Here is a 14,107-nt window from a genome sequence, read left to right as displayed (position 1 = left end):
ATCTAGCATAGATTCATTGCTTTGATACCATGAAGAAATTCAAGGAGAGAATACAAATTGGGAATTTCTAATCTGATTCATAAAAGCATAATTACAGAATGAGAATTATCTCAGTTATATAGACATGTTAACTATGTTGTAACCGACTCTAGCTAACTCTAGTTAACTAACTCAACTCTAGTTAACTAACTAATACTTGTAACTAACTAACCAACTAATGGAACTAACAAATGGAAGGTTCTGGAATATAACAACATAATTAATCAACTAAGTACTACTAATTTCAATATGGAGGTTCATAAGAAAGGAGTCAAACGTCCTCCATTTGAATTTAGTTAATTATATTCTTGTATGGACGTGATGTTCCACTTTACTTAGGAGTGTTGATGTTCGAGGCTTTTTTGTCTCTTCTTTAATGACTGATGTTGTTCTTTATAACTTTTTGGAATTTAGAAAATTTCGTTACTTCGGACCAACTATTTCCATGGAGATTTTCTTAGACTTCTTTCTTATACTTTAAATCTCTATGACTCAAAATTTGTGTACAAAAAAAATAGCACTTCAAGATTTTGGAGGAATGTTTTGCCTTAAGATAAAATATTCTTGACAATGTAGTGTATGTATCGAAAATACGGCTATTACCGAATTATAATATGTAAGTTTACTAAAATAGTTCAATCCCGTGCGAAGCACGGATAGTTTACTTAGTCTTTTATGTAAGTGTAGAATTTCTTCCACAAATAAATATCAAGAATATGGATAATCATTTAAAGATTTGTGAGACAATTAGTGATAAAACATGACATGAATGGTTATATGAGCTATTCCAAAAGTAATAATCACATTCTTACCAATTTATACCCATTAACATATGTATTTAATATTTTAATTTTAATATTAAAATGCATAAAAACCATAGTTGCTCCATTATAACCCATTGACCTTTCCAATTTCCGATGTTAAGTTTAGTTCACTCCATTCCTTTTTCATTCGTTCAACCTTCACATTAACACAAAATTCGGTATCAAATGAGAAAAGACGAAAACAACTTAGTATAATTTACAATCCTATGCATAATTTCTCTTCTAATATATGGTGTAAAATTTTTAGTGATCAGTTACTAATTAGAATCAAGGCACATAAGGTGTGTTTCTTATAGAGAAAAATATTTTTCATGGAAAATATTTTCTTAGAAAATATTTTGTTGGATCTAAAATCTGGTATATAAGCAAAAAAAAATACTATGCCAAGACTATTAATTTATCGTCTAGAAAAATACTATGGGAAATGTTCATGGGAGATGGGGTAGGATGGTCGAGGGGTGGGAATTGAAGATGTTGGGTGGGTGAGAACGAGACATTGAACTTGAAATATCACTTATGGAACTTGTTTTCCGTACTTTCATTATGAAAGTTATTTTCCTAGAAAAATGTTTTTCAAAATATTTTGATCAACCAAAAGGAGGATGCAGAGGAAGAAAGTAATGGAAATGGAGATACCAATCACACTCTTAATGATCCAACATTATCAGTCCTCACCTCCATATAGCCTGTAATGAACATCTGTTCAGCAAGGAATGGAGTAACAACTAACAGACACAGAAAAAAACACAGAGAACATTTTTCATATCCAATCAAAAGAAAGGTACTATCAGTTATCAAGTGAGAATAGTTGTACACTAACAGCAGGCTATTTAGTATTTTGGTTTGGCAATGCTTTATTGAAGATACTTTGAGATCAAGTATGACGTTACAAGTTTCTCCGAAAAGTTCTGCAACGAGGGACAACAATCAAAGGTAGATTTTCAACCGTAACTCCAAACATATAAAGATATCTTATTCTCATGAAACAAAATGCACCAATCACAACAATTACCATCAGAGGCTACTGCATTGATGATGCAACAAAGGGACCAACAAAAATGGCAGCACAAACTAAATATAAGCTTAACCCTTGATCATTGACCTTAATATTCTTACAACCAATCACACATACAGATACTTGACTTTTGGTTCTTCACTGAGAGAAATTTAGAGGTCATTTCACCCTTAAGTCCTGAATAAAATGTTTAATTTTAATTTAGCTGTGAACTTAGCGGCTTCACTCATTGACGTTTTCAATTCTATCAAATCGTCATTCAGAAACACTGAATGGGACATCATATAAGGGACATTCTTTCTCATTCCCCTGTTAGCCGAATCCGAGGCTTTAGCAGATGGACAGGAGTTCTGTAGAGAAACTCGGATTGACAACTATGGAAGATGAAAGGGAAGGAGATAGAAAAGTAGAAGAAGGTTCAGGTAGAAGCAAAAGTAAAGTATATATTCATCATATTCAAAGTAAAGTGTAAAAGCTTTTATAGCTGAGTTGCAATGAATTGAAATCTGATTCCAAATCTGTTATCTATCTAATTCTGTTATTTAACCAGCTTTCCCCCTAACTGTATCCTTCAGCTAACTGACTAACAATGATAGATAACATGATATATGTCAAGAACATGGAGTAAAAGGTAGAATATGGATACAATTAACAAATATTTTGAATTATTCATTTATCAATTCATTCTATATCTACATAACAACAACAATTTACCAATCTTAAAATAAGTCAGCTGCTAAACAGAAGTTACAAGACCTAATAGAACTACAAATCGGGAAACCAACAAAAGGTAAAAGATGCCACGAGGTACAGAGTTGCATAACCTTCAGCACTAGTTCATCAACTTAACAATATTCTCTAATTGTTAAGAGACGCATACAAAAATCACATGATGTTTTATCACCTCTTGTAGCATAAAGAATACATTCCTAATTGGCCGAATCTCAGTGGCTAGGTAAAAGAATCGTCTTTGGAAATGATGATGTTCCATTATTGGATGCTCCTTGTATGTTAAGGATTGTGGTAACCATGTTGTAAATCTGAACATTCTCAAATGATGGGACTTTGCGGCCCCTAGCAAACTTAGGACCATGGCCAATGAAAATAGACCTCATTGAGAAGAATGCATTGTCATAACCATGAGATCCACCACATTCATTCCTTTTTGAGCTCTTTTGTTCGACCTTAAATGCTTCATCAATCAACCCAATGATGGGTGGTATTCGATCACTCTCAGAATAATGCAGCCTATCAGGCAGTTCCTCCTTTACATAGACTTTCAAATACTGCCCATTCTTAACCTTCCCCGACTTTAATCCCTCATTCATCTTGGTAACGACATCTTTAGCAGAGTAACTCGGTGGTGGACAAATGGAAAGCAGTGGACTATATGACTGTATCCAATCCTTTGGAATTTTAATCCACCGGGCCAAATCCTCCAAAAAGATTAACTTTTTGTCGCAAGTGCCAACCATACCATGGTCGCCAAGCATTATAATGTTCACATCTTCAAAAACCCCTCTTGCTTCTAAACCTTGGATCAACTTTCCAATCATCCCATCAACTCTAGCAATGGCTTCAGTGATCTGAGGATCATCTGGCCCAACCTTGTGACCCTGATGATCAGGGTCACCAAAATAGAGTGTCATAAACGACGGAATCTCAGAATTTGGCAGATCAAAGTAGTTCAAAACAGTATCAACACGTTCTTCAAATGGGACAGAACCATTATAGATCTTACAGAGAGATTCCGGACAAGTCCAACCTCCTTTATTCACCTCAGATCCAGGCCAGAAATAAGTAGCAGCCTTAAGACCATGATTGACAACAGTCTCCCAAAGTGGCTCACCGAGCCACCACTTAGGATCATAACTGGCCATAGTGAAAGGCTCTCTAATAATTGGATCAAGGAAAAAGTTGTTTATAATACCATGATAAGCAGGATACAAACCAGTCACAATGGCATAATGATTAGGAAACGTCAAAGTTGGGAATACAGGAATCAAACCAAGTTCAGCTTCTGTCCCATTCCTAATCAATCTATCGATATTAGGGGTATCTGTTTTGTACTGATATCCAAAGCGGAATCCATCGGATGAAATCAAAAGAACAACAGGATGTTTGAGTTTTTGAAGTGGGCGTGATACATGAGAAATAAAGGAGACAGAAGAATGTGAAAAGAAGAGGTAAGCAAAGATAATAGCTGTAGATAGAGATACAAAAGTGACGAGAATCAGAGGTGTGAAAATTACGGAAGAGAAAGGTGGTTTTGGGGGAATAGATGTGGAACAGTCATCTGTGTCAAAAGAAAGCAATGAAGTGGAGGAAATGGGTGGGTCTTCGTCCTCCTCCTTTGTGGGTACAGCCATAGGCTTGAAGGAGATCGAATCCGAAATCATCATCCACAGGTATATTTCAGAGCATAGAAAATTGCAATCAAAATACAGAGAATTGAAAGGGTGTAGCCGGGTTGTATCGAAAATGAGTTTACCTGAAATCGAATGAGGAGTTGATCAAAACAATTCCTTCGTCAACAGTTGATCTATCTACTGGAAAATGGAACGATGGATTAGTTGAAAGACAGACGGAATTACCAATTCAGATGCTGGACTTCTACCCAAAGATCAATTTCGTGCTCAGATTCCTATTTGCCTATAACGATATGTCTTATATCTGTTTGCTTAAATTTCTAAAACTTATTTTGAAATATGTGTTTTTGGCAAGTACTAATTTGTATGTGGTCCAATAATTTAAAAAATATATTGTTAATGTGATTCGTCTTTGACTAATATATTTTAAAAAATGCCTTTTAGAGAAAAGCTACTTCCTTCCTACTATTTTATTTGTACACAATTTTAGAAAATGTTACAAAATATTTTGACCAACCAAACGTGAGGAAATTGGAAATATCAAAACACTCTTAGTGATCCAAAATTATCATTCCTCACCTCCATAGTGCCTGTAATAACATCTGTTTAGCCAAGGAAGTAGAGCAACTAACAGACACAGAACAAAACACAAAGAACATTTTTCATATCCAATCAAGAAAGAAAAATGTGAAATAATTATCAAACTCTACGAGTTCACAAACACCGAAAGGTCTATCTTGCCAAAGAAACAACCTATCTGGATAGTCAAGAAGAAGAAGTGAGCATGTTTGTACACCAACAGCAGGCGATTTCGGTTTGGCTATGCTTTATGAAAACAACTTTGAGATCAAGTATGACATTACAAGTATCTCCAAAAAGTTCTGCAACAAAGAGAAACAATCGAAGGTAGATTTTCAACCACAAGTCCCAACATATAAAGATATCTTATTATCATGAAAAAAAATGCACCAATAACAACAATTACCATCAGAGGCTACTGCCTTGATGATGCAACAAAGGGAACAACAAAAATGACAACATAAACTAGATATACGCTTAACCCTTGATCAAGAGCACGGGCTATGGTGCCAATGACCTTAATGTTCTTACTACCAATCATACATGGCAAACAGATACTTGACTTTTGGTTTTTCTATTCTACTCCCCAAGTTCTTCCCTCGTCAATATAATAAGGGGACGCAGGAGATTGTACAATTCTTGAATCCACAACTATAAGGAGATGATAGATAACATAATACATGCCAGGAAAATGGAGTAAAAGGTAGAATATGGATACGGTCAACAAATATATTGAACATTATTCATTTTCTATCTAATTCACTAATCTTAAAATAAGCCAGCAACAAAATAGAAGTTGCAACACCTAATAGACTATAAATCTGGACACCGACAAAAGTGAAGTGATGCCACGAGGAACAGAGGTGCATAACCTTCAGCACTAGATCATCACCTTGAATCAACTTGACAATATTTTCTAATTGTTAAGAGAAGCATGTAAAAATCACATGATGATCTCTCACCTCTGGTAGCATAAAGAATATATTCATAACTAGCTATAACTCAGTGGCTGGGTAAGAGAATCGTGTCTGGAAATGATGTTGTCCCGTTATTGGATGCTCCTTGTAAATTAAGGATTTTGGTAACCAGGTTATAAATCTGAACATTCTCAAAAGATGGGACTTTACGGCCACTAGCAAACTTAGGACCATGGCCAATGAAAATGGTCCTCATTGAGAAGAATGCATTGTCATAACCATGAGATCCACCACATTCAAACCTTTTTGAGCTCTTCTGTTCGACCTTAAATGCTTCATCGATCAACCCAATGATGGGTGGTATTCGATCACTCGCAGAATAATGCAGCCGATCAGGCAGTTCCTCCTTTAGATAGACTTTCAAATACTGCCCATTGTTAACCTTCCCTGACTTTAAGCCTTCATTCATCTTGGTAACGACATCCTTGGCAGAGTAACTTGGTGGTGGACGAATGGAAAGCAATGGACTATATGACTGTATCCAATCCTTTGGAATTTCAATCCATGGAGCCAAATCCTCTAAGAAAATTAACTTTCTATCGCAGGTGCCAACCATACCATGATCGCCAACCATTATAATATTCACATCCTCAAAAACCCCTCTTGCTTCTAAACCTTGGATCAACTTCCCAATCATCCCATCAACTCTTGCAACGGCTTCAGTGATTTGAGGATCATCAGGCCCAACCTTGTGACCCTGATGATCAGGGTCTTCAAAATAGAGTGTCATAAACGATGGAATTTCATCATTTGGCAAATCAAAATATTTCAAAACAGTATCAACTCGTTCTTCAAATGGCACAGAACCATTATACCTCTTACAAAGAGACTCTGGACAAGTCCAGCCTCCTTTATTTACCTCAGATCCAGGCCAGAAATAAGTAGCAGCCTTAAGACCATGATTGACTACAGTCTCCCAAAGCGGCTCACCGAGCCACCACTTAGGATCATGACTCCCCATATTGAAATGCTCTCCAGTAATCGGATCAAGGAAATAGTTATTTATAATACCATGATAAGCAGGGTACAAACCGGTAACAATAGCATAATGATTAGGAAAAGTCAAAGTTGGGAATACAGGAATTAAACCCAGTTCAGCTTCTGTCCCATTCCTAATCAACCTATCCATATTTGGGGTATCCGTCTTGTACTGATACCCAAAGCGAAACCCATCAGATGAAATCAAGAGAACAACAGGATGTTTGAGTTTTTGAAGTGGGCGAGATACATGCGAAATAGAGGAGATAGAAGAATGTGAAAAGAAGAGGAAAGCAAAGGTAATTGCTGTAGATAGAGATACACAAGTGACGAGAATCAGAGCAGTGAAAATTACCGAATTGAAAGTAATTTTTGTAGGAGACGATGGGGAACAGTCATCAGTGTCAAAAGAAAGCAATGAAGTGGAGGAAATAGGTGGGTCTTCATCCTCTTTTGTTGGCACAGCCATAGACTTGAAGGAGACTGAATCGGAATTCATCATCGACAAAAAAGGTATTAGAATCGAAAAATAGAAAGGGTGTAGCCTGCTATCAAGAATGAGTTTACCTGAAATCGAATGAAAAGGCTCTCTCTCTCCAAGTAGTCAAAGCAATTCCTGAAGTAGCTTCGTGTCAAGAGTTGATCTACAGGAAAATGGAGTGTGAATGAAGGATAATGGAATGATGAATTAGTTGAAAAGCAGGTTTCAAACTCAGATGCTGGACTTCTAAGGAAGAAGATTAGTTTGGTACTAAGATAAATGGGTATGTGCCTACCACTAAATTTAATAACCTAGTTTGACTTAATACGGAGTTTTAAGAAAATAAATACTATTTTTTCCATTTAATTTTACTTTTCACACTTTGACTTGAATTATAATTATTAATCTACATATTTTACCAAATTATGTTAAATGATGTCTTGAAAAATAAGTATTTAATGTTGACCATAAAACATGAAAAAAAAATTATTATTCTATCTTATGATCTTAAATTAAAATTATGTCAAATATATTTTAATCTTATAATCTAAAATGTGTCATGTGAAAAATTGAAACTAAAATATTGCAAAAAAAAGGCCCATTCTTTTTTAAGGACTAAAAAGAAAAATAGATTATTTTTTCTGAAACAAAAGGAGTATGAGTTTACTTAAAATATTTTGAAAGATGTGTTTTTTTTGCCAGTAATAATTTGTATTTGGTTAGATAATTTAGAAATAGTTTTGAACCTATTCATTCATCAATTTATTTTCTTAAAAAAACTGGTTAAACATTACTCCCTCCATTTCATATTAATTTAATTTTTGAGGTGTTTCACACCCTTTAAAAAAAGTAGATTAAGACATAAATTGAATATAGTGTTTCATTTTTACCGTTATTAATTATTGTCAAATTTATGATTAAAATAACTAAATATTAATTAATCACTAATTCCAATACTAACTTATGAAGGGTAAAATTGGAAAAACACTCTAAATGTAGTCTTGAAAACTGAACAATTAAGTTAATTTGAAAAAATGAAAAATGTCTCAACGATTAAATTAATATACTTATATTATAGTTAATGTCTATTATGTGGATTTCTTTGGACAAAAAGTTAGGAATCTACTTATAGACCAAGTCAGTTTTCTTCTATAGACAAAAAGGTTCTTCCTAATTAATTTATATCTCAGTCACCAAATATCATTCAAACACTAATAAGAAGTCTCTCTATTATAACGCTCTTATTGTTTTATAGATAGTTTCACAACACATTGTCAACGAAAGTCCCTAGTCTTTTACTTAAGTTTAGATCACCATAGTAGTATAGTGTCTTCGAGATTAACGAAGCTAACGTTGCTGGAGGTATGTATCCCATTCATTATGATTTTTTTTAATTAATCTAGGTGGCTACGGGAAAAGAATCGATGATTTCTTTGGGTACAGAGAGAAAACCAGGTCACTTTATATGACAAAGGTATGTTCATAATTTCATCGGTATGATTTTAGTAAATTTTGGAAAACAATTGTGGTGGCCATCTGGAAAGTGTTTGGCATTAATACTTCTCAAATCTAAATTATCTTTAAATTAATAATCACCAAAAATGGTCATAATATTTTCAGAAGGCTCAGGGTTGAGTTCTGAGGCATGGAGAATAAGACAAGGAATTTATGTTTAATCGCATCAAGAGGGTAAGATATCAAATTCAAGTTCTGGTGTATCATGATGATAAGATGTTGGGTTTAAATTTGATCGATTTGTGGCATTAAATGTCTTTATATGGATAAGCCGTTGGGTTAGAGTCTCAATGCACCATATTATGTATTTTTGAAAGAAAAAAGTTATGAAATTTATCTCATTAAAACTGCTTCATTTCGTAGTGAATGTGGCAACAGTGCATAATATGTCTAAAGAAGACAAGTGATTGAATAATGCACATGACTGTGGAATGAGGTACTAAGTTATCATATTTTGATATGCTTAGATGATTGTGTTCCATTCATAAAGAATGAGGACTTTTGATAATGATGAGAAGAATAATAGAAAATTCAAATGGACATACATTAAAGAATCTAAAAATTTTCTTAAATGGTGCATTTTCTTGTATTGCTTGGTATCAAGGCAAGTTAATTGTGAGACCATCACTAACGAAAGTTGAGTTTGAGTCCTTTGCGTTGTAGAAACTTATACGTGAGGATATTTGTGGACTTATTTCACCTAGTGGTTTGTTTAGATACTTCATAGTCCTAATTGATGCTTATTCTAGATAGTCTCATGCGTCTCTGTTGTCATCTCGCAACTTGATATTTATAAAATTATTGGCACAAATAATATGATTACGGGCACAACTTTCGAATAATCAAATTAAATCTATTCGCCTTAGTAAAATTGTAGAGTTTTTATCCCAAGAATTTTATGATTATTGCCCATTGATTGAGATTGAATAAACCTAATAATAAAGTGAATATATGATAGTGTAAATAAAGGCTATCAATATGGATATGTAATTTATCGTGACGAATCGTGATTCACCTTTGAAAGAGGTAAAGTAATTGAGAAGAAATAAATCTGAAATTTGCTCATATACTAGTAAATCAGAAATTTACTAAAGCAAAAAATGCATATCATGATAAATTTGGAGTTTACTAGTACAAATAATTCTATCAGTTGGCATGATAGAATTTGTTCATCTGGAAGATGTGAATATTAAATATTCAACATATATTGAAGAAATTTAGTTGTACTAATATTGGGACTAAATCCCCAAATTTTGACAGTATAAAAGACGAATATGATTTTGTTCACATGTCATGTGATATGATAAATAGATACATCTATGAGATAATTACATGTGTGTTTATTGTCAACCTGCGATTCGACATTCAAAAGATTATTTGTGTAAAATAATTGAGTTAAGAGCACAACTTTTAGAATATGTAATCAAAACAATTTATCTTGATAATAATGATAAATATCCAAGATGATGTGACATTAAATGTCTTGGATACATAGTCAATCATTGCTTATGAAAAAAAAATTTCATGGTCTCAAATATAATATATTGCATACAAAATTAATTGTATACATTAGACTAATAAATTATGATCAATTTTTCTCTAAATTGATTTATGGATAGGAACCAAATATTTTTCATCTAATAATTTTGATATGCAATATATGGATAATGGATATACCATGATATACGTATAAAAATAGACTTTCTAAAGTATATATATGTGTGTGTTATTTTCCTAATATAGGGGGAGATAATACACAATTAATAAATTTATTGTGAATTATCATTAATATGATCCTCATTCAAAAGACAATATAAGTAAACTTCTAGGAGCATTTACTTATCCAAAATTGATTTCATATTTAGTTGCATATGCTCCTATTGAATATCCTTAAAGGACATTGTCTACGACATGAATGAAGCATGATAGATCAATTGATTCTAAATAAAACGATCCTTGAAAAGGGGTGATGAGCAAATTCCTAAAATGATCATATTAAGGAGGTAATGTGCTCTTGAAGAGCCTACAACATAACACTTCATGAAATCTCATATAGGTGCCTGAAAATAATGAAGTGGTGAGATCTCAATAAATTATGTCGCACTGCGAATCGGTACAAAATGATATATCGTTGGCGATATCTTTGTTACAATAGCACGCAATATTGTAAAAGATTATGAGGATCTAAATCCTACAGACTATTAAAGCATGCTTATGTAGATATGTTTATCAAGTGACAAGTCTAAGAATGCATCTTGATAAGCGTAAAACTTATTTGACTTGCAGCCTAGACACTAGAAAATGTCATACAATTAATATCGAATGTTGTCACTTGACAAAATTAATATGAAAATTTCTAAAGGATTCAAAATCTGTAGTATATGCAAGTTTTGAAAAACTTGTTTATAATCCTCATATGAATTAAATCAATCAAGAATCTTTCACATTATTATGCAAGTTAATGACTTGAATTGAACTCTTGAAGAGTTTTCAAAAGACAATAGATTATTTACTTAAGGGAAAAAGGACGAATTTACCCCCGAACTTTGATAAATGGTACGTCTATGCCCTCCGTTATACTTTGGGTCCATCTCAGCCCCTGCCGTCCAATTATCGGTACACACATGCCCCTCTCACTAACGGTCCCCTCATCATGTACACGTGTCTTAATCCTAATCAACTACCCGTTTGACCATTGTTTTTAACCCATAAACTAACAACCCGCCCCATAAACCCATACCCACCCGATTCCCTCTAAAATATCCTAAGTCAATTAAAAGACCCAAATCTTCCGGGTCTCTCGTTCCTATCTATAATGCATTGTTAAACAAAATTAAATACAATTTTAATACAAAATTTATCCATTACAAATTTCTATTTTTTTAAAATAGTGTTTTGAGCTAAACTTACAACAAAAACAGTTACTGAATTACACAAAATGGGAAACAAAATTAGATATATAAACACATAGTTACGATCCTCCTCACTAATAACAACAACATGAAGAAGAAAAAAGAAAAATAAAATTTGATTTTTTCTTCGATTCTTTTTTTAAAACTAAGGGATAATAAATAGATATAGAAACTAAAACAATGGAACGACGCCCTATGATGCATCGGCGGCGATGAGTGAATCGATTTCAATTTCAGTACGTTTAGCGAATCTCCCTTTGATTCTGGGTCGAGTCTCAGCATAAGCTTCTCTAGAAGAATATCGAATCGTCTTCTCGAACTTTCTATTCTTCCTCTTTTCTCTATACCTCATTACCCATGCTTCTCTGTCTGAACCGGAAACTGCATTCAGTACAGTGTCGGCGTCGGCACCGGCTGATGAGTTCATCACAAAAGTGTTTTAAACCTGTTAGTTAAACAAAAGAAAAATGAGATCGATTCACATGAAGGAAGAGGAAGAAGGAAATAGACGAGAGAAGATACAGATGCATACACTTTGGATAATGGATTGAGAGGTGAAATTGTACATGTAAGGTTTAGATCCAGCGAAATCGATTTCGTAGGTAGGGAATCCATCAACGACTGGATCTGGTAAATGACTACTTGTTTCGTTGTTGTTCTGCACCGGCACAACTCCGTCGGAGCTGTAATGGCCGTGTTGATGCAGTTGATGATGAAGAATATGCGGTTTTTGCTCACATGACATTAGATTTATATCTAAATACGAATCCATATCATTAAACAAGTAATAAATCTGATCATTCCCTTCTTTCGGCGTCGGAAGGATCCACGACGCTGCTTCAGCTTCTTCCTCCGGTTGAGAAAGATTCTCATCAGTACTATCAAAGTACTTCTCATCATCTACAGCATCAGCATCAACATCATCACCGCTGTGAGATTTTTCAACTCTATTGTGAGAGGAACGAGAGACCCGGAAGATTTGGATCATTTAATTGATTTAGGATATTTTAGAGGGAATCGGGTGGGTATGGGTTTATGGGGCGGGTTGTTAGTTTATGGGTTAAAAATAATGGTCAAACGGATAGTTGATTAAGATTAAAACACGTGTACAGGATGAGGGGACCGTTAGTGAGAGGGGCATGTGTGTATCGATAATTGGACGGCAGGGGCTAAGATGGACCCAAAGTATAACGGAGGGCATAGACGTACCATTTATCAAAGTTCGGGGGTAAATTCGTCCTTTTTCCCTTTACTTAAAGAAGTTGGAGTGAAGAACTTGCAGAATCCTTTGATTATGAAGGGATGATATATAAAAGGAGATAGAACGAAGAACATTTCCCCAAAAATTTTCTCCAAAGACTAGTTTTATCAACGTGCAATAGATTTGTTCAAGTACTAATATGGTTGATTTATTCAGCAAGTCTGAAGATGGTGCAGAAACTTGAAATGTGAAGATTCAAGTCTTTGAATTGATGTTCTCATTGTAAAGACTGAATATGTACTGGAAGATGATATATTATTAATGAAGACAGAAAGATGTTAAATAGAGTTACAGAGGGAAGACTCCTAAATAAACGAAAGTAAAGTAATCTAACTAGACAATGACTGCTGAAATAACTAATACAATATCCTAAATAAACAGGGACTACTGAAACATTAATGTGACAAAACAAACTCGTGATGTCCCAATACGTCCCCTCAAGTTAGGCGATAGGTCACTAATCCTAAATTGAGAAGATTGTTCTCAAATGCAGATTTAGGTAGTGCCTTAGTGAGAGTGTCATCTACTTGATCAACACGATGAACATGAACAACATGAAACCTTTTGATGTCGACATGGTCATGCTTCACACAACTATGAAGGACAAGAGACTTGCTAAAAAGTGTGGCTCTAAGATTGTCACAATATATTGTGGGTAACTCATGTACTGAAAAACCACACCTCATTTAGGAGGTTGGTGACCCAGAAGGTTTTAGAAGGGGAATTAGCTACTGCCCTATACTCAGACTTAGTGAAGAAGCGTGATACAATATTTTTTTCTTTAATGACCAACTTATAAGATTGTGGCCAAGAAATAGGATGTACAGAGATGTAGAAACTCTATCAGTGATGTCCCTACCCCATTCCACATTTGTAACAACTCAGACTTTGAAAGGGATAAGTAGAAATTCATGCAAGCCACCCATCAAGTTTTTAGTTTTGGGTCAACTTCGAATAACCATATCTTTTATTACACAAATAATTAGGTGGCCCATGATCTATCAAATCAAAGGTTTTTTAGTTCTCTTTCCAATGCCACCAAGTTTGGTAAATTTCGAGCTTGGAGTAAGAGTTATGCCCATTTGAGTGAAGTCTCTCTATTTAAGGCATTTCATCCGTCCTATAAAGGGTATTTTGGTTTTGTCCTTTTCCCACTA

The 14,107-nt window shown here is 34.2% G+C and overlaps 1 protein-coding gene and 1 pseudogene across 5 annotated transcripts; both read right to left on the bottom strand.

The window, feature by feature from the left end:
• Positions 1 to 2,682: 2,682 nt before the first annotated feature.
• Positions 2,683 to 7,567, bottom strand: LOC125876683 (uncharacterized). 5 transcript variants are annotated; one of them, XR_007447527.1, is made up of 2 exons: positions 5,699 to 7,562; positions 2,683 to 2,702 (listed from the first exon to the last, which is right to left on the bottom strand). XR_007447527.1 is itself a non-coding variant. In XM_049557908.1 (2 exons), the coding sequence occupies exons 1-2, from the start codon at positions 7,281 to 7,283 to the stop codon at positions 2,823 to 2,825; spliced, it is 1,455 nt and encodes a 484-aa protein (XP_049413865.1). In that variant the 5' UTR covers positions 7,284 to 7,567; the 3' UTR covers positions 2,758 to 2,822. The 5 variants fall into 5 exon arrangements, 4 of the variants coding, with proteins under 4 accessions (XP_049413865.1, XP_049413867.1, XP_049413864.1 ...); XM_049557908.1 differs by lacking the exon at positions 2,683 to 2,702 and adding an exon at positions 2,758 to 3,179 and having other exon boundaries at positions 6,186 to 7,567; XM_049557910.1 differs by lacking the exon at positions 2,683 to 2,702 and adding an exon at positions 2,762 to 3,485 and having other exon boundaries at positions 6,492 to 7,567.
• A 4,294-nt stretch (positions 7,568 to 11,861) lies between these two features.
• On the bottom strand, positions 11,862 to 12,677 carry LOC125877369 (zinc finger protein CONSTANS-LIKE 4-like; annotated as a pseudogene).
• Positions 12,678 to 14,107: the final 1,430 nt, after the last annotated feature.

This window comes from Solanum stenotomum, chromosome 9 (genome assembly GCF_019186545.1).
Source record: "Solanum stenotomum isolate F172 chromosome 9, ASM1918654v1, whole genome shotgun sequence".
Lineage (NCBI taxonomy): Eukaryota > Viridiplantae > Streptophyta > Magnoliopsida > Solanales > Solanaceae > Solanum > Solanum stenotomum.
This window is presented reverse-complemented; position numbering and strand designations above follow the sequence as displayed.

Coding starts and splice junctions, on each gene's coding strand:
- LOC125876683 (XM_049557908.1), bottom strand. CDS start 7,283: ATGATGAATTCCGATTCAGTCTCCTTCAAGTCTATGGCTGTGCCAACA. Junction 3,180..6,185: donor AAGGCTTAAAGTCAGGGAAG/GTTAACAATGGG, acceptor AAGTCGGGGAAG/GTTAAGAATGGGCAGTATTT.